The 22,128-nt window shown below is 40.1% G+C and overlaps 2 protein-coding genes and 2 long non-coding RNA genes across 4 annotated transcripts in view; 2 read left to right on the forward strand and 2 right to left on the reverse strand.

The window, feature by feature from the left end:
* On the reverse strand, nucleotides 1-10,857 carry LOC127363595 (V-set and immunoglobulin domain-containing protein 10-like 2). Its single transcript, XM_051400283.1, has 12 exons — nucleotides 10,623-10,857; nucleotides 9,101-9,463; nucleotides 7,886-8,161; nucleotides 6,752-7,027; nucleotides 5,463-5,750; nucleotides 5,120-5,377; nucleotides 4,751-5,041; nucleotides 3,327-3,680; nucleotides 2,178-2,300; nucleotides 2,060-2,084; nucleotides 1,845-1,945; nucleotides 1-365 (listed from the first exon to the last, which is right to left on the reverse strand). The coding sequence occupies exons 1-12, from the start codon at nucleotides 10,690-10,692 to the stop codon at nucleotides 220-222; spliced, it is 2,571 nt and encodes an 856-aa protein (XP_051256243.1). The 5' UTR covers nucleotides 10,693-10,857; the 3' UTR covers nucleotides 1-219.
* On the forward strand, nucleotides 331-18,571 carry LOC127363600 (uncharacterized). The gene is made up of 3 exons (XR_007884912.1): nucleotides 331-398; nucleotides 12,562-12,681; nucleotides 18,499-18,571. It is a non-coding gene; the product is annotated as an uncharacterized LOC127363600 (long non-coding RNA).
* nectin1a (nectin cell adhesion molecule 1a) overlaps nucleotides 12,732-22,128 on the reverse strand; it is an 18,938-nt gene continuing 9,541 nt past the window's right edge. The window contains exons 2-10 of the mRNA XM_051400286.1: nucleotides 19,588-19,700; nucleotides 18,457-18,715; nucleotides 17,450-17,567; nucleotides 17,175-17,356; nucleotides 16,938-17,055; nucleotides 16,605-16,756; nucleotides 15,857-15,989; nucleotides 15,667-15,730; nucleotides 12,732-13,948 (exon numbers count right to left, since the gene is read on the reverse strand). Coding sequence (XP_051256246.1) covers nucleotides 13,634-13,948; nucleotides 15,667-15,730; nucleotides 15,857-15,989; nucleotides 16,605-16,756; nucleotides 16,938-17,055; nucleotides 17,175-17,356; nucleotides 17,450-17,567; nucleotides 18,457-18,715; nucleotides 19,588-19,700 — 1,454 coding nt within the window. The 3' untranslated portion in view covers nucleotides 12,732-13,633. The remainder of the gene's footprint in view (nucleotides 13,949-15,666; nucleotides 15,731-15,856; nucleotides 15,990-16,604; nucleotides 16,757-16,937; nucleotides 17,056-17,174; nucleotides 17,357-17,449; nucleotides 17,568-18,456; nucleotides 18,716-19,587; nucleotides 19,701-22,128) is intronic.
* Nucleotides 18,688-19,954, forward strand: LOC127363601 (uncharacterized). Its single transcript, XR_007884913.1, has 2 exons — nucleotides 18,688-18,943; nucleotides 19,572-19,954. It is a non-coding gene; the product is annotated as an uncharacterized LOC127363601 (long non-coding RNA).

The raw sequence follows: 22,128 nt of genomic DNA on the forward strand, positions 1-22,128 counted from the left end.
TTGGCTGAGCAGTATGCATACGTTTAATGTAGAAATCTATGTCCATGCTTCAAATGACTGTATAATAAAAGTTTTATAGTGAAACATATGGGAAGAGTTTGTAACTGTTATTGTAGTTGAGCTGAGATCTAAGTCACATAGCTACTGTAATGAGTATGCAAACTATCTAGAACATTAATTCCAGGTTAAAGCACAACTGAAGGAGTCTGTGATATATGACTATGAGCCTGTTGCCTTGACGGTGATGGTGACGCTGACAGGCTCGTTATCGTCTCCAGGGGGAGGGGCTTGGCTGGTGGTGGGGGTGGCACTCAGGGGTGAGGTGGTGAGGGGAGAAGATGCCCGGGGTAAAGCCATGGTTGCACCTGCAAAAGACCAGCGCCAAGATTCAGCATCAGGTAGACGAGCCATAATATTTTTAGGTGACTGATTGATATGACTTTGGGTGTAAATTAAGATTCTATATTAAAGTCCACATACAACAAAGGTACACTCCCTGAGATGATATTTATTTTGTTGAAGAGAGCTTCTCAGGACTGTGTGAGCACAAACTGACTGCTGGTCAGACAGGAGTACCGGCAAGGAAGCACAGCAATTATGCACTGCTGACTACAGGGTCAGCACAAAAACATATTTTAGCCACATTAAAAATCTATTAATAATCTAGGAATATTAATAACATTTTCACCACTTTATCTTGCTGCCAGACAGCATTTTCCTTTGGCAATGCATGTTTTCAGAACATTTGGTATCCATCTGAAAAAGTAATTTTTCTCTGGTTCATAAATGTATCCTCTTGCCTCCTCGAACATCGCTGTCGCCGTCATAATCACTTATTTTTATTTTATTATATTGTTTTCCCTTCCATAAACCACTGTAACTACGGTCCAAACAGCCGATCTCTGGCGTAACGCACCGTTATAGGTTGAATCAATGTAGCACCAAAGGAAAGGGCTGTCTGACAGCAAGGTTAAGCTGTGAAAATGTTCCTAATATAATGGACACTCAAAGCCATATTGATTTAAGTTGTTTTTCTCTGACTCTGTATCCAGTAGTGCAATCCTCTGCTTCCCTGCCAGGACTCCCGTCCGCTTCTACAAATTAGGGGCACGCTAACCTCTGTCTACTGCAGGTATTACACTGACTATGGATAAGCACCTCATACAACCCCACTTCAGAAAACCTGAACTATCCATTTAACATGCAAAATTGTTGATTTCAAAAGTTTAAAAGTCCAGTGTGTAGGATTTAATGGTATCTAGGGGTGTAGTCGCAAATCGAAACTCCCTTGTTTCACCCTCCCCTTCCAAGTGCTACAGTGGCTGCAACCTCAATCTGAGTATTATCAGAATAGGGAACACCTGGGTTGGTGTACAGTAACACTTAGATTCGTTAGTAGGCATCACCTATTTGTACGTCTCAAAATCCCCAAGAAAACATTGGTATTGAAGACTGAACACCACACCAGTATCTAACTACCGAGCTGATATTTGCAGGTTTCCATGCTGTTCAATGTGCTGCAGCTGACTAATTAACTATCTAGCTGGCAAACCTGCGTTACTAGGGCACTTTTCCCAGGTGAATGCATGTTTAGATGTTAGTTCAGCAAGCTATGGTGCACGACAACATGTATGTTCACATTTGTAAGTTAGATAAGAACAATTGGTGATTTGTTCATATTTAACAGGAGGGATGAAAACTGTATCTGTAGTCATGTCTCCCCTAAAATATTTTGTTACAGAGGTCGCCATGTGTTATGTTTGACAAAATGTGACATGTTAACTCTGACATGTATCGTCCAGCTTTATGTTTGCATAAATATGTTTGATGTGGGTTCATCTTGCCTGGACTAGCCAATCCACCGATCTCCTCTATTCCTCCCTCTGACCCGCCTACCACTTCATCCTCTGGGAAGTTAATGTTTTCCCTCGACTGGCTGTGCTGCCTGGACACAGAAGAAGAAACGGTTTAAAGGGCATGTCTTTACCCAGAGTTGGCCGTCAAAATCATTACAAACAACAGATTCTTCATTGTGGTAGACATTAATACAGATACTCACAAACCAAACAGCATGTCATGTAGCCCTGTGGGAAAAGACACAAAACATTAAAGCAACATAATGGGACAGTAGCTTTTATTATTCAAGTCATTAGGATGCTTCTGTGTATGGGACTTACGAGGATTGTTGTTGCGGTTGCGGATTATGAACACGAGCAGCAGCGCCGTGAGGATGGCTGCAAAGAGCATCCCACCTATAGCTGCTCCAATCACAGCGGGGTACACGTTGTAGCGTGGTTCCGCTGCAACACATCACAGTTACACATTGCAAAACAGTACACCTCTGACAAAACAGCTGCTGCATTTAATACGTATCTCACATCGTTTTTCATCATGTTTCAGCTCCCTCTAGTGGTTCTCAACCCATGTCAGCATTGTTTTTTGTTCTGTAAACTTAACCCATCGTTATTGTTTAGTTAAAGTTAGCTTCACTGTGAAAAAGCCAAAGTACAAGTATTTTGAGAAAGCGCGTTTTTTCGTAAGTTTGGATGAATTACAGTAAAATAAGAATGTGTAACTTTTGAAAGAGGAATTAAAACATGCTTCCTCTTTAAAAAAAAGGTTTAGGTCTTAGTGGCTTATCTTAGTAGATATTGCTGTTTTATTTATGACTTCTCTTTATTTGTGGTACTGCTAAAATTGGTTTTAGCTTTCAACATTATCCAACGTGGCCACTTTTCAGCAAAAGTTACAAAATAAGTTGAACTGAGTACTGGTATGGATTAGTACAGGGGTTGAAAACCACTTGCCTATCCTACCCTGACACTTGACCTACAATCCTTTCTACACTCTAAACAATCACCTGATGCGGTTAGAGCGGTCAAATACTACTTTACATTGTACAGTTAACACAAAGAATTTTACAAGAAGCACACAGGGCCAGTGAGAGGAAAGGTAAGGAGTAGGGCAGTGAAGGAGGTAAAGAGGAAGTGAGTGGAAGGTGTGAGGCTGTGAGGTGTGTGTAATTGTGTGTGTGTGTGTTTTTTGTTTGTGTGTGTCTTTCACCTAAGTGGATAACAAAAAAAGAAAAACAAAAAATGTTAGACGGTCATTGAAACAGCAATCACAGTGAGACACCAGCATCAACAATGTTTGAATAATGACCTAACTCAACTGGCTTTTGCCTTTTTACAATTTCACAATTTATGACTTGTTTTAAGCGATAAAATGCACCCTAACTCCCTTACTCAAGCTCCTATCTTTGTTCAGTTTTCTGCCAAAAGTCCTGTATCTGACCACACTTTCCTCACTCTGTTCACTTACTATACCTGGAGTCTTTGCTGCTGAAGGATGTCCGAGGGTACGGTGGTTGACAGGTATGATGCGGAACTGGTAGGTGGCGGTTGGTGTCAGCCTGCTTATTGTGTGACTCCTGACTTCTGGGTCCTGGATGATGTTACGGTACCAGACAGGTGGACCGATCCTCTCCTCCGTGTCCTCCTTTGAATCATTGCTGCTGCCTCTCCTTCCTGGTCGCTCTGACAACCATACGTGCTCCAGGATGAAACCTGTCCAACCTTTTTCTTCTTCGTTCTCTACCTGCCACTCTAGCTCCACCTCGTTACGTTGTCGGCTGATGTACACCACTTTGACCAGGGTCGCATTGGGTGGCATGGGGTGCCCTAAAGAGACAAAACACAATAAAAATGAAAATATGCACTTCAGTTTGTTGATTGGTCCACTCTGGTCCAGATTTATCTACTGGATGGATTACCATAAAATTTTGTACTGACGTGGTCCAAAGAGGATGAATACTAACAACTTTGATGATCCCTTGACTCTCCTCTGGTGCCACCATGAGGTTCACATTTTTGGTTTTCAGTGAAATCGGTGTCTGAAATCTCTAGTATTGGATTGATTACCATGAAATTTTGATTCACATGTTCATTTCTGTCAATCTGACTTTGGTGATTCCCTCACTTATAGTCTTGTGCCACCATCAGATCAAAGCATTTATTTGTCCAATACTTTGTTTTTTCATCAAATATCTGCAAAGCTAATGACATTCAGCCTCCATTGTACGTTGAGTTTAGTGGCGATTAGCAATTTTTAGCATGTCAAACCTGCAGTGAAGAACTTTTGTCTTTCCCTTCCTAATTACACAAACACTGTTGATTGCATGCTTAAGACATACACCTCTACCAGCTCTGACAAACCAGTTAATGCTGGTTGACATATAACACATCTCTACCAGTGCTCCGGTGTAGGAATGTTGCTACAGACCCCAAATTTAAAAACTCTGGTATACTGCAAAATCCAGAGAGATTTACCTGGCAGTCATAGGTTTAATCAGCATTGTTTGAACTAATTTGGCAAAAGCCCAAAGCTCTAATTTCAGCTTCACAAAGCTGCTTGCAAATGTAGATGTTTAGTCTAAATTTGCTTGCTTAGAGTTAGATGAGAAGACCACTCTACTCTGGTTACATGAGACGCTCTGCTGGCTGCCTGGCAAGACTTCAGGGAGTCACTTCTCCTGATCAGCAAGTAGTCTCATACATATACCCCCCTAAAACCACAACATGGTGTTTTTACATTTCAGTTTTGTATCTTTATGCTAAGCTAAGCTAACTGTGTACTGTAACTGCAGCTTCATATTTCCCATAGACATGAGAATGGTATCTCTCAGCAAGTGAGTGATTAAGAGTATTTTCCAAAATGTTGAACTATTGAAAAGCTTCAAACAATTTCTTACTCTTGACTACTAAAGTGACATTGATTTCAGTTCCTCCCACTGCGTTGGAAGTGGAGCAGCGGTACTCGCCGCTGTCTTGGATCTCATGCGTGTCTTTCACAGTCAGATTGGCCCATGCAGATGTTCGCAGCAGTGTGTACTTCGAGGTGCCTTGAACGTCCACACCCTGATTGTTAAACCAGATGATATCATTGACGGGAAGGTAGTTGGCTCTCAGGTTGCAGCTGAGCTCGACATCACTCCCCTCGTATACAGACACAACCCTGCGCTGTGTCAGCAATACAGGAGCCTCTGCAGGTGACAATATAAAAATTAATTAACAAATCATCTGTTATTTGTTGTAAGGTGTGTCTGACAATGTGCACTGACCCAGTGTCAGCCTGCAGGTCTTGGTTTGGACCAGAAGGGGGTGCTTAGCATGGCAGGTGTAAGGTTTCCCGCTGCGGGCAGTGCCGTAGCGAAGGATCAGGATGTTGGAGTTCTCTTCCCCGCCTTTGCCCTGGCCACCCGGGCCCTCCCACCACACCAAAGCTTTGGGGGCCCCTCCATCCCAGGAGCAGGACAGCATCAGGTACTGTTGGTTGTTAGTCACATAGGCGAAACACACTGGCTCTGCAGGGGGGATATCTGGTGTAGGAGAAGAGGTTTAAGTGAGATTAAGTTTGGGTTAGGAGTGGCATACGACATTTATTTTGTCCTTTCTGTTTCTTACATGTGCGTGTGCTGCACTGTGTCGATTGTTTGAGTGCCAGGTGTGTGCCCATGCATGTAAACAAGGTGTTGTTGGATGTCAGGCCTTCGGTCGACAGCAAGATGGCAGTGTTGGTCAGTGGATTTGTTTGCTCCCCTGTGTCAGCCCCATCGCGTCCTTCTTGTCTCAGGTCTCCGGTCCAGTAGAGGGAGGGGGAGGGGAATCCACCAGGCCAGGAGCAGAGCAGTCTCAGAGATGTGTGATTCAGAGCCGGCTCCACAGAACAGGTGGGAGAACCATCAGGAGGGTCTGTGGGGATAAGATAAGACAGCGTAACGAGACAGTGATGTGCAAAGTGGGGTTTACATGAGGTTATCAGGGCCAGACAAAGTGCCTCCTAAGGCTACAAAATTGAGAATGCTGGGCATGAATCATCATTACAGAATAAGAAGTATACTTTTTGTTAGATATCTTCGCCTTGTCCTGTGGTAAAGCTGGGTAACACAGATGAATGTCCAGTCAGTCCTACAAAGCCTGGCTTTCCTAATGTGAAAGACGTCTCAATCTCTTTTGGGTGATGTATTCTTTTACATCAGACACATGTTCTAAGTGACTAGCAGAAATGCATAAACTCAGCAAAACCAAACAAGAGAACAGAATGACAAGCACGCGGCCCACTAGCGAACCATCACTTGCCATGGCTGTGACATCACAGCGAGGTACCTGCCAGAGAGTCCCATCAACTTCCCAGACGGCCCGAACAGGAGAATAGGTCTGCAGCACTTCCACACTCTGCTGTGTGTGTGTGTGTGTGTGTGTGTGTGTGTGTGTGTGTGTGTGTGTGTGTGTGTGTGTGTGTGTGTGTGTGTGTCGGTGTCGGTGTGTGTGTGTCGGTGTGTTAGTGTGTAAGAGTGCATCTGCATTTGGAAGCTTTTGGGTCTGTTTTGTATTAGTGAGTATAAGGAGCTTGAAATATGAGAGTTGATGTACTGAATGTAATAAGAATGTTTAAAACAGAAGAAATGAAGGAGGTTTCTGCATAACACTGAAAACAGGAGGAGGTTTAATTGGAAGTGAAATGACCAGGCAGTTGTCTTCAAGTAGAAGATTAAGATGGAAATCAAAGGTGATTAAGATCCTGGATTTGTGTTCTCTTAGTCTTGTACTATAAATGTCAAGTTTATGCCCAATGTCAACTTTTTGCCATTTGCAGCACCAAGACAGAAGAACACAGGTTAGGACTGAGTACTGAAGTTCACAGAGAAGTAGGAAGACTGATGGCATGAACCAAGGTCAGAGGTCACACTCACAGTAGACAGTCAGGCTGATGGTTTTTTTGGAGCGGGTGTTGAGGTAGGTGTTCTGCGCCAAGCAGGCATAGTCGCCAGTGTGCATGCGGAGTATCTTGGTGATGGTGAACTGCGGCCCGGTGTAGACCTGGGAGTTATTGTAGAACCAGACGTACTGACTGGCCGGGTTGGAATGGGCTTGACACAGTAAAGAAACAGTCTCTCTCTCCAGGGCTGAATATCCCCGCTCTGTTATACTGTACGGGGTCACGTCTATCTGAGGAATGTCCGGGCCAACTGAGGAGAAAACACGAACACACTCAAGATATGAAGGATGTTGCATATCATGTTAGTCTGTTAAGAACTAAAATTTAAAGTAAGACACCTCCTGCTCTGTTTCTACACTGTTGTAATACAAGTCTAATATTCACTCTCTTGTCTCTGGTCTCTACCAGCTCATGAGGGGAAATATCTCTTTACTGTAGCTTCAAATGCTCCACTATGTTCACCAGCTATTCTGTCTAATGTGCTGAGCAGTAATATACAGTGGGCACCACTATGATGTTATTTGTTTGTTTTTTGGATTATAAGCAGTCAATTTTAAATTTACATAGTCTAAAAATGCTGGAATAAGCCTACAAAATATCCACCGTAAGTAAGTTTTTAATTGTATAATATAAATGGTCAAGTTCAAATGTCTCAAATTCAAGTATTAACATGTACAATACAAGCAGGTTTTGGAAATTCAAGCTGAAGCAGAAATTTTTTTTAAATAAATAAATTTTTAAATGCCAAGAGAACAGAAGAGAAGTAATTTAAATACATTTTACGTATAGTCCACATAAGCTGACCTATGAGTAAAACATGAAACAGTGTGAGTAATGATTTATCAAACTCATCATTCAAGACATGTTGCATGGTGACATTTCCATGGTGACAAACGCTGTAGATGCATGTGCTCACAATTCATTGATTAGTCACTCATCAAATGCCAAAGAAAATAAAGGGAAAGACATCAAAGCATAAAAAGTCATGCTTGCTCATCTGCAACTCCTGCTTTTTGAGGATTGTAGCCCTTTAAAAACTTTTAAAGTTTTACCCTGTACAAAAATATTTTATTAAGTTGAACCCCCCCCTGAAAAAAAAAATACTCACAGATGGTGTCCAGCCACAGTCGGTTAGAGCTCTCGCTGTTGACGGCATTGCTGGCCACACAGCGGTACCAGCCAGTGAGGTTGCGGTTGACATCAGTCACGTTGATAACGCTGGTGTTGCCCTGTGCAAAGGTTGAGATGTTGCCACTACGGGTTTCATGTTGCCACAAATACTGGATTGGCCCAGTCCCATTTTCCAGATTGCAACGCATCCACATTGTAGATCCTTCCACTGGAGATGCATCACTCATCAGGAGGTACGGTTTACTGACAGGAACTGTGTTCAAGATAAAGTCAGATATGAGGGTATGTTTGCTGAGAGGACCAGTGAGTATGATTTAATTGCATCTAGCGGTGTAGTTGCAGATTGCAACTCCCTCACTTCACTCTCCCCTTTCAAGCGCGAAGGGGAAACTACAGTGGTCTCAAAACGTGAGAAAAATGTGAACGTCCCGATCTAGAGCCAGTGTTGGGTTTGTCCTTTCTGGCCTACTGTTGAAACGTGGTTAAACATGGTTAAACATGGTGTCGCAACCAAGGAAGGTGACCTTCGGCGTCGTCAATACATACAAAAATGGCTTACTCAATTTAACTAGTTGTATTGACAAAGTTATAGTTGTAAAATACAAGATAGCCGACAAATACAAATGTTATATTTTAATGTTTAGATACTCTTTGAGTTTTTATTTTTTCATCTTTGAACAGAGCCAGGCTAACTCTTTCTCCATTTTTTTCTAGTCTTAATGCTAAGCTAAGCTAACTGATGGATCTTAAAATGGCTGAGTTGCAATTAAAAATTTTTTGCTAAGCTGTTTTAAGCAATACTATATTACACGTGTTGAATGTCCAGGGTTGAACTTTCACACAATAAACACTTGTCACAAAACACCCCAAATTGAAAAGACTTGTAAGTTGTTATCTTGTTGATTTTCCTCTCACAGATCACGTCCAGATGCATTATTTAGGCATGTGTGTTGGAGAACCACTCAATAAGAGAGTTCCCAGTAGAGTGACCACTGGTGGATCAGTATGATAATTGGAAATGTTTGTCCACCAGAGAGCACTGGTTTGGTTTAGTGCACATGGTAGTCCTTACCAAAAATGTTTCTAGTATCAGTTGAGCTCTGGTATCAAGGTGTGGTTTGAGGTTGGGTTTGGATGTGCAGGCAGATGCTTATTAAAGATGGGATAACAGTGGCGGTGCAGGTGGTCTTACCTCTGACAGTGAGGTGCACATAGTAGTAATAGACTTTGGGCTCCTTGTCTATGTCATAGAAGGCCTGGCAGGTGAACAGGCCATGTGCAGCCAGAGGCAGTTTCTCGATGCTCACAGCCGCACTTTTTGAGATGACCGTCAGTTTTCCGAGCGTCTTTGCCAGGTTCTGGATCCTCGTTCCTTTCCCCAAATCATACACCACAGCTCTTATAGCTTCAGTACCGGGTTTGGTGAAGCTCCATATGTACATATCAGGTAAGGTGGGACCGCACTCCAAGATCACTGCTTTGCCCACCACCCCATACACACGGGTGTCCTGGTACACCACCTCCCAGTTCTGATTGATCTCCACCGTTGGCTGTGCTGAAGGGGAGGACACACAGACATGCAGGCAAACGTTTTGTGTGTGAAGGAAAAGGAGACGGTGGTGTCGAGTGCACTGCCAGTGTTCAGTTGCAGGATTGATTACACTGTAATTTTGCTGTAATAGTTTGATAAGGGATTCCGAAACAAACAACCTCATTAGTCAAATTACATCTTCAGTCACATTCAATTCATCAATCATCTATTGCTTCTTTAGCTATTCTCTTTTTCTATTACCTTCTCACAGATCATATGTCATACCAGTCGATATATACTCTAGTATGTTGTTTGGTGTAAACTTTACACTCTACCTCCTGAGGTACACTCATCATCCACTAATCAGAAGGTTGGAAGTTTGATTCTTGAGCAAGATACTGAACCCCAATTTTGCTTCCATTTATGTGTGTGTGTGTGTGTGTGTGTGTGTGTGTGTGTGTGTGTGTGTGTGTGTGTGTGTGTGTGTGTGTGTGTGTGTTGATTGGGATGCATGGCAGCCTCTGTCATCAGTGTATGAATATTTGTGAATGTGATGTGAGTGTAGAAAGGTACTATAGAAGTGCAGTCCATTTATCATTTACCATAATAAAACTGACATTCAGTGCAATAAAATGTGTTCTTCTGTTACGCATTACATCAGACAGAGCTCCTCACATCGGTAAAACCGGTATATATTGAAGATATGTTATGTTTTATATCCGTCATATGACCAATGATTAAAACATATATGCTTGATTAAGTTGATTAAAGTTGCATTAGCAAATAAGGATGATTGAGCACCATATAATAAATAGAAGGCTGGTATATTGCATGAACTCTGTACTGAGTTTGAGTAAATTAAGACAACTGTACATTTTTCCCATTAATAATACAAATTTAAGTGATTTGTATCAAACATTTTTGTTCCTGTTAAGTGTTACACATAGAATAAATATTATTGCTGATAGAAGGTTATGAAACTATAGTATCAAATGTAGTATCTGTTGTGCTATACTACAAAATTCAGTCAACACAATCACGACAATAAATGATAAAGATTTTTTTTCCCTATTAGCAGTTCTCTTAATTTGTCTTATCAACCATTCAAATCATGTGATATAGAAAACCAATTTTTAACTGCCACTCAGATAAGTCTAAATGAATCCACAGACACTGGACTTACCATATGTCGTAAAGGTGACCAGACTAGTAGGTAGAAATAGAAAGGCCAGCCCTAGCAGTTGGGCCACCATGGTATCATGATGATCCTGAGTCAAACAACGTCTTTACTCCAAAAATGTAGTTGAGATGATCAAAAGGTAAAACCTTCAAACCACAAAGGCTGCCTGTTGACGGCGTCCCTCAGATGGCTGAGGTCACGTCTTTTCCCGTCTCTGATCCAGAAGTTTCTTGGAGAATCCAGTTGCAGGCACTGACTTCGTTAGACTGAGAGTAGGAAGGGACGGACGGCCACTAAACTGATTTGGGCTCAATTATTCACGTGTTTTTCCTTTCTTTCTATCCCCTCTATCCCTCTTTTTTTTCTCCTGTGGGGTTAGAATAACACGGTGATACTGAGCTCATCTATTATACAATACAGACGCATGGGTGGACAGGTTAACTTTCCACACACACACCTGCACATTAACTAATAGCTGAAATCCAGGGTCTTCAAGTGGACATTCCTCCACACTGGTCTTTCATGTTATTTCGCACTTAAATCTTCTAATTCAGCAGTCAACACTGAAAATAGTTTACTTTTTCAGTCTTTTCCCTGTTCATGCAGATATAAACATCTTTCCAGCCAGCCTTACAGTGGATGCACACCAACAAAGAGGGATAAAAAACAGGGAATGTAAAAGGATTTTTATCTTCTTAGATTTTCTTTGCCCATTGTATGTTTCAGCGCAGGCTTAAGGACAAAAAGGTCTCATAGGCCACAAAAAACAAAAGTTTTAAAGTGTTTGCGGAAGTGAATTTATTTAGTTACAGTAAGGTCCTGCTTTATTTCCCTCTGGTCATCTTTGGCGAGTTGTAAATTTAAAGGCTCCAGATTTTAATTTCAGAGGTCACACGAGGACCAGAGAGCAGAGTAAACTCTACTGATGAGATTAGGATTAAAATAGATTTAGAAATCTGGCATTTCGCAACGATGGTCTGCGTTTCCTGCTGTGACCTCGACACTGCGGGCAACCATGTAAAGATGTAAAGCTTCAGTGTCCAGTTAATGAGACGCTGACTCATATTGTGAGTTTATGTGTTTCTAAAAGAGAATGGGAGGGAGGGAAATGTTGAGTGGACCCATGAGTGTGTAATGTGAAACGTGTGTCATGAATGAATGCAGGACAGAGATCAGTTTTCCTCATTTGGCAGAGACGAGGGCTGAAAGGCAGCAGAACCTAAACAAACACTGAGGGAACAACAGTGAATGGTTTGGTTTATCAGCTTTATCCAAAATAATAGGTTAAAATTGGTTAAAATTGTAATATTTCTCTTCAGTGGTTTATCACAGTGTGAGGTCATTTTTATTCTGATTTAATCCACTTAATAAAACCATAAAATGCTGAGTTTACAACCAATATTTCACAGACTTGAATGTACTGTATTATATTGGATTGTTTGTGTGTTTTTTAACACTCTCTGCTTTCTTCTCTTTGTATTTCAACTATCTAAAAGTGAGGGAAGACTACATATAAACATGAAAACGTTGAAAAGATGCAGCTGAAGAGAAAAGGATGTAAAAATTGAGGCTCATGCTGAGCTGGCCGCTGAATCTAAAGCTCAACATCAAGGCTGGAAAGTCTGATGAGAGCTGGGCGCAGTGCATCTGTAGCTTCTAGTGTGCCTGTGGAGTTGGGAATTCATTGTTAGGGATTTTATCAGCACGCAAAAGCAGCTTTAGACACAAAGGGCAGCCTGGGACTCTGACAGAAACTCTAAAAGAGCGTGTGTGAAAGATATGTGTATTTCTATGTGTGGATGTAGAAGTGGTTGTGGAACGCAACTCAAAACAAACGTGCTTTGGATCGCTTGGGTTGATGGAAATGTTATCACTGCCAGCAAATGCAATACAATCTCATTTTAAACCTGCAACAACTTTTGGGGTTTTTGGTCTCTACCAGCTACAGGAAATATCTGGCTGCTAGCCCAGGATAAATGAAAACCTTGAGGGGGAGTCCCAAAGTCTGGGACTGGACTGACCAACAGACTGATATTGGCATCCATCAAGCTGCTGCTACCAGGTTAGACATGCCTCTGATAAAATTAGCGACAGAATTACTCTAAAGAAAAAGAGTGTACAACAGACTTTTAATTGTTAATGCATATTGTGTAAATTGTGAAGAAAGAGTTGAAGTTTGTGTGATTCAGTCATTGCTGATATAAGTTTACATGATCATTTTTATTTAAATGCTAAAAATTCAAGGCTCGTCCAACAACCAGTGTCAATACTAAAACCCACAGATACCACAAATAAAAACATCAATTTCATATATCAACAAAAATGTCTTCAGTAAATAAAAATGATTTCTTTCTTTGCAAAGAAAAACACATATGATACAAAATACAGTAAAAGTATTACACGGGAACAGGAGGTAAAACCAAAAGGTGAGGTATGCTGTTCCTCAGTAAAGGGATTGTCAGTGTGTACGACGCAGGATAAAGAGAGTGGGCAATACAGATAAAGTAGTAAAGTATAATCTTTTTTTTGTTTTCGTTTTTTTTTTTTTTTTTTACAAAATGAGGATAAAGTAAGGAGTCAACCACATTGGACATCAAAAGATAATCCTATCCAGTCAGTTGGAAGTTTTTCCAATCAAATGTAATACATCGATGCAATATACATTTTTCCAATGACGGTCAAATCATCTTTAATTTGACCTGCCTCAATCGAAAAAACTTAAACTTGCTGGCAAGCATTTGAAACATAGTATAACAATCTTCCCTTTTCAAAGAACACAATAAAAAAAACGGACAAAAGACAGAAAATGTTTCGAAATCAGACTTAATTCCAAGCCCAAAAACAAAAGCTGCATTGACCTTTGACTTCCAGAGCCGTCCACAGTGGTGCAGACAGTGCAGAGACGCTGCCTCATTGTCCAGGGTTAATCAACCTCCTCTTAGGAAAGGTTCAGGTTCAAATCGGGTTGTGTGTCATCTGAGCTCACTGAAAGAGGTTTGAGTTTGTAACAAAGTTCAGACGTACTGCTCTTTAGGAAAAGTGTACGCCGCCACTCCCGGGGGAGGAGAAGACAGGCCCTGTACCGAGGGATATTTAAAGATGGCCGTGGTGTGTGAAGGAGGAGAGAAGGTGTTTTTTGATGTGGCGGTGCTGCTGCTGCTGGTTGCAGGAGTTGGTTGTGAGGACTGGTATGGTTGTTGGGGCAGAAATGAGAGAGGAGGGTTGATGGGAGGGGAGTAGGGCTCTGGGTAGTCCTCTTTGTTACAGGCAAGCCTGTAGCTCACGTAGTCCGCTGTGTTTGGAAGCTCTTCATAAAACCGTCCTGAATGCTGAGGAGAAATGAAAGACATATATTAAAGACCTATCAAAATAAAATAAAATACACATACTTTACAACTGGTAAAGCAGATGTAGTCCTTAAAGGTACCCTGGTTGTGAGGTTTCTGACTTTCTAGAAGTGCTATGGAACAATGTTTTTATGAACGGGTCTGTTTGTGTTTGTGCACACGCATGAGGATGCACGTGCACAAACACAAGCACACAGGCAGTGAAGAATAAAACCAATTGTTTTTACACAGTTCTACTGATCTATAGGTGGCAGTAACGTGACAGGAAACAAAGACAACGTACAAGGGCTCCTTGCAAGTAAAGATTTTCCTAAAAAATCGGCTTTGCAAATGTTTTAAGAGGAAAATGATGCATTCAACACATTTGTTTGACCTCAAAGATACGCAAAATTCATTTTGGTGAGTTACACTCAATGTAAACAGAAAACTCCATAGTGCACCTTTAACGCCCTGTCACACCAGAAGTGGCATAGCAAGATTAATCTGACATCATAAATTAACTTTATATACTTGTTGTGGCCTCTAACAACAAAATGGATACAATAATAAAAGAAGGAGGAAGAGAAGGAAGGCCATTATGAAAAAGTTGTATCACACAGATAATTTAATAGCTTCCTCTATTACGGACTCCTCTTTAATAGCTTCCTCTATTACAGACTCCTCTCTCCGTTCCATTAAAGGTCAGCACTGTGACGGTAGTTTGGAACTGGTCAATGCTGCAAATTCACATTCATGCAAAGCACGCCAAGAGAAAATCATCTGATCAGATTCTACTGTGATTTTGGTCTGAAATTTCACTGTTATAAATGACCATGCCCTTAAATACATGTATTCTTACACATTATACTTAACAAAGAGAGAGACAGAGACTCCAATACATTCCACATAAAGATGTATCTATTTAATTTAAGGCTGATCTACAATAAGAGCTGTTTAAAATCTGACTGCAAATGCTGTGATAAAAGCATTAGCTATGCTAATAAAGTCCTTTAATAAGACTGGTAATTCAAATACTAGCTAATTTAATTATATTTATGTCTACGAGTGGTATTAATGACCTTAAATACTCATGATCTACCCCTTTATCACTCTTATTAGCCCCACTTCAACCTGAGCAGAGGTCTAAAAAGCCAGAATGATTGATAACACCTGCATATGTGTGTAAAGCATTTAATATGAATTATACATCTTACAGAATTAAAGAGCATTTAAAACCTTATAAATACAAAAACGTTGCAAAAATGATCATGGTGGCCGAGATTAAATTCAGGTTGAGTTAATTTAGAAAATATAAATAAAAGCTACTAAAACTACTTAAATATTACCAAACACAGTAGAACAATGTACTAGATATGCACTGTGGGGCTATATTCACAAAGGATCTTACCACTGGGAGCCACTAAAAGTTCCTTACTAAGTTTCCTCTTAAGAGCTATTCACAAAGCACAAAACTTAAGGAACAGAGAACTCCTGATGATATCACTGATGATATGGATAACATCATGAGTGAACTCCCTCACTATGTCCATGATTTGTGTTTGACAGTTGACCAGTGACCCTAAAAAACTGAGATAATCAGCACTGAAATTTGTATTTTAGAAATACCCACCACAATTTCATAAAATCTTAAGTAACTAAAAGCTCCCTGACAACTCTTTGAATGTGTGACATGTAAATTGCAAACACAACAAATAGGTTACCTGGATATCATCTCCTGGTCTTTTCCTTATCGGCTGTGACAGTTTACTGGACGGAGAGTCGCTTCTGATCAAAAAGGAAAAAAGGGAATGAAAGATGGAGGATGAGGGTGTTAATAGAGGATATAAAGCATGTTGGGATGAACAAGCATGAGAAACAAAGGGATGGAGGGATAACGGACAATTTACTTACGAGGAGTCGTCCTTTCTACTTCTTATTTTGAGCACCAGGACTGTGATAGTGATGCCCATGAGCACTCCAGCAGCTAGTAATAAGGCAACTACGCTGATGACATCACCTGTCGCGATCTGCGGTAGAGGCTTTTCTAAAAGGAAAACACACACATGTGAATAAAAAAAAAAAAACATTCACTGTTTACAGTATCTTTTGGATGTACAGTAAGTGTCCTGCTACATTCACGTGGATTCAGGCAGACAGCAGAGGGACAGCACCTTCCTCACAGCACAGGAAAAACAAACAAACAGTAAGCAAAGAGAAACGCGCATTACCATATGTTGCTATGGTGATGAATGGAATAAAAATATAAAATGTAAAAATTAAAATCGTGTATATCATTTTATTTCATTTATTAATTATAAGTGTCTCGTTTTCCAGCTTGCCCATGTTTTCTCCGTCTTTGAGGGAGCTACGTAACATCCGGTTTTAAATTCCGTTGGGGAGTGCGGCAAAAAGTTAAAATTTTTTAACTGTAAAATTATATTTTACTGTTGCCGTCCTGCTCTCATCCACTAACATGACATACGGTTTGCTGTCTACTGTTTGCCTGAATCCATGTGAATGCAGCGTTATGCAGGTAAAAAAAACAAAGCAGAACAGAATAGAATTCAAAAACATTATTAGTAACAGTAATAGTAGTAAAAGTAGTAATATCAGCAGGAAATCTTGTAAATTTTTTACCCCGGACCCCGGGAAAACGTACCTATAATGCTGACCTCCACAGAGCCTGATCGTGTCCCGATGCTGTTGGTTGCATCACACACATAGGTGCCTTGCACGTCATATGTGATTGGCCCTTTAAAGGTAAGGACGTTGTCTCGGATCTCAGCATTGCTCGGTATGGTCCCATTTATCCTGCAGAATATACAGAAAATAAAACTTATAGATAAATAAAAAGCATAGTGCTAATGTGAAATCAGGCATTTTAGGCTGCAACAATCCCCCAAAGAAAGGCTGTGAAATCCTGGAGTGACTGGATAAGGTGGTCTCACTTTGACAGGAAATTCAAGTGTAAAACATATAAAGTTGTACTCACAGTCTCCACTGGTACAGAGAGACTGCCGGGTTGGCATCAGCTTGGCAGCTCAACTGGACGTTCTCTCGGTTCAGATACCAGTTTCCATCAAATCCATCGACCGAAACCTCTGGCTCATCTAGTACACACACAAGCACATAAAAATATCAGACATGTACAGTAGCTTGTAATTTAACTTGTGTACTTTATTTTACCTGTATAGTTATGTACTTATTGGCATGTTTGAGAAAGACTTACACTGAATATCGAGGGTGATGCTGTCAGTGAAGACCTCCTCGTTGTAGGTGGTGACACAGGTGAGCGTCTCCTTGTGTGTTTCCCTGCTGGGCACCAAAATGTAGTCACTCTGAACAGTCACCGTCCCGTCTGAGTTTTTGTACTCTCGGGTGGTCACTTCTCCCGGCACCCTCGTCTCCCACCTGCTCACATCAACGAGGGATCAGTTTCATTACACAGAGACACGTTGATGTAGGCAGATTTGTGGTTAATCGCACATAAACACACACACGAACCTGATGGTACCAGGTGGTTTTCCATTGGCAGAGACGCAAGTGGCTACAGGTGTTTTCAGATTGGAAGAACGAGCCACCAGCGTCGGCGTTGACAAACTCATCTGGGTTGTAGGCCGAACTGAGGAAATAAAACTAAATACATGGAGTTCATCTAGCATAATAATGTGTTTTTTAAGCACAATTAGTATAATGTTTAACTTATGGCGGCCTATTCAAGGTGCTGACGTTTTCATTTCCTAAAAAGCTGGCAATGGAAATATAGTCATTATTTATTATTTACAGGTAATAATTACCCCATGCAATTCAGACTTGAAGTCAAAAATTAAAAGGTGAAATACTGATACAAATTTACAAAAATTACATTTTCACATTGTTGGCTAACTTTCTATTTAACATGCAAGTGCAGTATATACATTTTTTATTTATGTTTTCATTAAAAAAAAAACATTTCTACGCTCAGAAAACTAGTAAAATACTATATTGTATGTGAAAGTTAATTCTTGACTTTGGAAATAGTACTTTTTAATAAAAATAAATCTTAAATTAGTCCTTTGAAATACAACGTTATGTGCCATTCAACACCTTTAAGGAATATTTTGGCATGTGGAGTTAGATGAGAAAATTGATGCCACATATTTTTGCCAGGTGGTGGTTAGCTAAGCTTAGCACAAATACTGAAAACTAAAGCTCATAAATGAACACATTATATCTTGTTTGTTATATCTCAACAAGTTGTGGTTTTATTGGGGGTCATGTGTCACAGAACTTCTTAGCCAGGAGCAGTGACTTCCTGGAGTTGCTGGTCGACGATACGACTGATCCACTGATGAAATGAGGTGAAGTTAAATGGTCCAGTAAAGGTTAGTAAGTGGACCTTGAGTACTACAGTAACCAAGGTCTTCACCACTGATTGTTTCAAACCTGCAACTTTAACATCCACAGTTTTATATCACTGTAACAATCCACCTGTATTTCACTAAGATCAGATCCTCACACATCTGTCTTACCATACACAGTGAGGTTTACGGTGTTTTCTCGGTTCCCCGCAGGGAACGTGGTGTATTCACAGATGTAGGTTGACTCGTCAGAAAGGCGGAGCGAGGAGAAGGTGATGGTGGTGTCTTCAAGAGTCGGAGTCCGTCGCCTCACTGCTCCATTCTTGAAGGTGACGCGGTCCCTGTAGGGCGGGGCCACGGACACACCCAGGGAGGGATTGGCGATCGCCACGTTCTGCTTTGTGCCGTTCACCAGTTTCTGCCATGTTACCTTGAGAAATAAGGATGGATGACATTTTACACTGGTTGTTTTAGAATACCTGTACATACATGCTTCATAACTCATGTCTCTCTCATATCTGATGCTTTTGATTGATAAAAGCTGCCTGCTGTGGACAAAAAACACTATGAGAGTGGGGAGAGTGAATGAAAAGAGTTGCAGGCCAGACAGCAAAACAATGATCTGAAACTGTAAAGCCAAGTGGAACCGCAGATTGAGGTAATCTGATCTCTTTCACGTTGTCACATTTTTGACAACAATATCAATTATAGCTGCTTGATCATTTTACCATTAGTTGGACTTGGATTTAAGTATTTTGGAAACAAGGACACATACAGTAGTTTTCCCACCATTCCTCCTTATTGCTGTTTCTTTCTCAGCCCTTTGTCATGCACATGGTCACACGTAAACCCCCATTAGAAGCCCAGTTCAGCATAAACATAGAATAGAAAACAGGTTTCTCTTGCAAAAATGTTTTGGCCACTTGGGGCCAGTTGAGTACTCTGTATGTTGGTTTCTACTAACTCCTGATGGAAATATATTACTCTTTAGCTGCTAAATGTTCCACTATACTTGTTAACTGTGTCTGTCTGCTGTTTGGTGCTGAGAAGGAAGTGTACAGTGGGTTTCGTAGAGCTATTTTAGTGAAAATAACTGGTAACTGTGGTCAAAACTTAATTATAAAGCTTTCTAAAGCCGAAGGGAGGCGCTTCAGATGTAAGTGATAATTCTCTGTAAGATCATCAAAGGTTTATCAAGTTCTTTGGAAAACATGACCGGGGAAATATATGTGTGTATGTATATATATAGAAATCTGCATATATTTTGGTGTAATCCATGTGTTCAGGTAGACGACTGAATACCTGGGAGATTTTGACAGGCGGGGAGCTATTGATGAACCGACAGCGGAGATCCACCTTTGAGCCAACATAACCCCACTTTCCGTCATCCATTTCCACAGTCTGGCCATTTATTCCTGGAGGAGAAACACAAGATTTAAAAAATATTTTAAAACACTTTCACCTATGTTGGGCATACATACACCCACCCACACACACACACAAATCCGCACAGGTTGGCAGCATCAGACTGGCACGTTCTGAGCTGTTCACAGTCAGTGCAGCATGCTGAGCTGATAAAGTGAGCTGAGCTGTCAAAGATGATACATTCCAGCAGCGTGAGAGGTGAGCTGAGGTCAAAGGTCTTGGATTAAAGTGAGGTATAAATAAGCACGATTTGTTTGGTTACTGTTCTTACTGACTTACTGATCCCCTTCAGCAAATCCACAGCAGAGTGGAAAACTAAGTACATTTACTCAAGTACCTGACTTAAGTACAAATTGACGTCCCATGCTACTTTATATTTTTTACTCCACTACAATTATTTAGTTACTGACATGCAGCAAAGGGTTGAAGGTTGGAATCGAACCTGTGCCCCTGCGGTAAGGACTCAGCCTTTGTATATGAGGCACAGACTCACTGCCGCCCCACAAAAAGATTTTGGCTTAACAATATGAATAAATACCTTTACTATCATTGTACATGTACAACAAGATTCAGTGTGCCGTACGAAGCTACAAAGGAGGAAAATATAAAATATAAACTAAAATAAAAATAAATTGAGCAGCCCTTAAAATAAAGTAAAAAAGATAAATAGGCATAAAAAAGGAAGTTTGCATGTATTGTATGTGGGTCATAGTCTTGGATTTCTCTGGATGTGAAACTGAGCATAGGTCCATAGCACAGGTGAGTTTAAAAATGGCAGTGCGCTTAATAAGCAGTATCAGTAATGCAAACATATCAGTACAGTACAGGTAGGTAGCAGCTACACGTGGTTATTGACACATGCATACATGTACTCAAGAGAATGGTCCCTAAATCCGCAGTCTTTGTTCAGTTTTACTTTCTGTAAAAAATGTTTGAAAAACATTAAAAGTTACAGTACAGCCAAAACGGTTAATTGAAAGTTAATCTATTGCTGCTTATTCTGAAAATCATTTAGTGATTTTTCATGCAAAACCATGGTTCCAGCTTCGTAAAAATGTGAGGATTAGCTGCTTTACTATCTAATTATTTTAATCTATTTTTTGTAATTTTGAGGTTTGGAGTATTAGTATTATTAGAGTACAAAACAAGCATTGTGAAGGTGTCACTACAAACCAAACAAGTCAACAAACTACATCAGTAAAATCCTGCTTTTACACTGATGCATGAGTCATAATGATACAATTATATATTATAATAGTCTATAAATAAAAGGTAATTTTTCTGCATTAAATACTTTTACTTTTAAAGGTCCAGTTTGTAACATTTAGGATGTTCTATTGGCAGAAATGGAATATAATATTCATAGGTATGTTTTCATTTGTGTATAACCACCTGAACCTAAGAATTGTTTTGTTTTTGTTGTCTTAGAATGAGCATTTTATATCTACAGTGGGAGTGGCTCTTCTTCTGTGGAGGCCGCCATGTTGAACCACCATGTTTCTACAGTAGCCCAGAATGAACAAACCAAATACAGGCTCCATATTTTAAAAGTTGTGTTGAAAGGCTGAGCTGTATTCAAATACCTGCCATCTCCAACCTTTCACTGCTAGATGACACTGAATCCTACACACTGGTCCTGGTCCACATTTTCCTGATTATTCTATGTATACTATACTGTTGTATCAGTACTTTTACTAATAGGTAAAGGATCTGAATACTTCTTCCACCATGGAAGTTACATCCTATTTAATGTGGCAGGTTCATGAAGAATAAAGTTACTGTTATTCATGATGCATAATAATAATAATAATAATAATGATGATGGTAAACTGAACAAAACAGCTCAGAACAATGGCTGCTCTCATTCTCATACATACACAGACACTTTTCATGCTTATTATCCTTCATTGTACCTCAGTTAGTAAAATATCAGCCATCTTTAATTAAAATGTCTAGTCTTACCATCAATATTTCTTTATCATTACTAACTTTTTATAAAGAAAAATCTATTTTTTATAGTTAATCCATTCTTCCTCTCAGCATGGCAGCACCCAAATAGTATGAGATAAGTAAAGTGATGGAAATGCATCCAGACTTGCAAACTGCTGCAAATGTACTAATAAAAAGCATAACTTTGCCTTAATGTTCTCTAAAATACAAAGTATGTATTTCAAATGATTCAGTTTTGATTACATTATATTTTGTTTTTATTTACAGGCTGGAAAATATAATTTTTAATAACTTAATTTGAAACCTGATAAATACGCTCTCATAATGCCATAATAAAAGCTTAGCTACATAGAGTCAATTGTACACATTAACCTCATAAACAAGATGACCCTCTTTTAATAAGAACTCCCTGGTTGGCATCTTATCAGAGTCTCACAACAGGAAATGAAAGACACCGCGTTGCAAATA

Source organism: Dicentrarchus labrax, unplaced genomic scaffold (genome assembly GCF_905237075.1).
Source record: "Dicentrarchus labrax unplaced genomic scaffold, dlabrax2021, whole genome shotgun sequence".
In the NCBI taxonomy this organism is placed as follows: Eukaryota; Metazoa; Chordata; class Actinopteri; family Moronidae; genus Dicentrarchus; species Dicentrarchus labrax.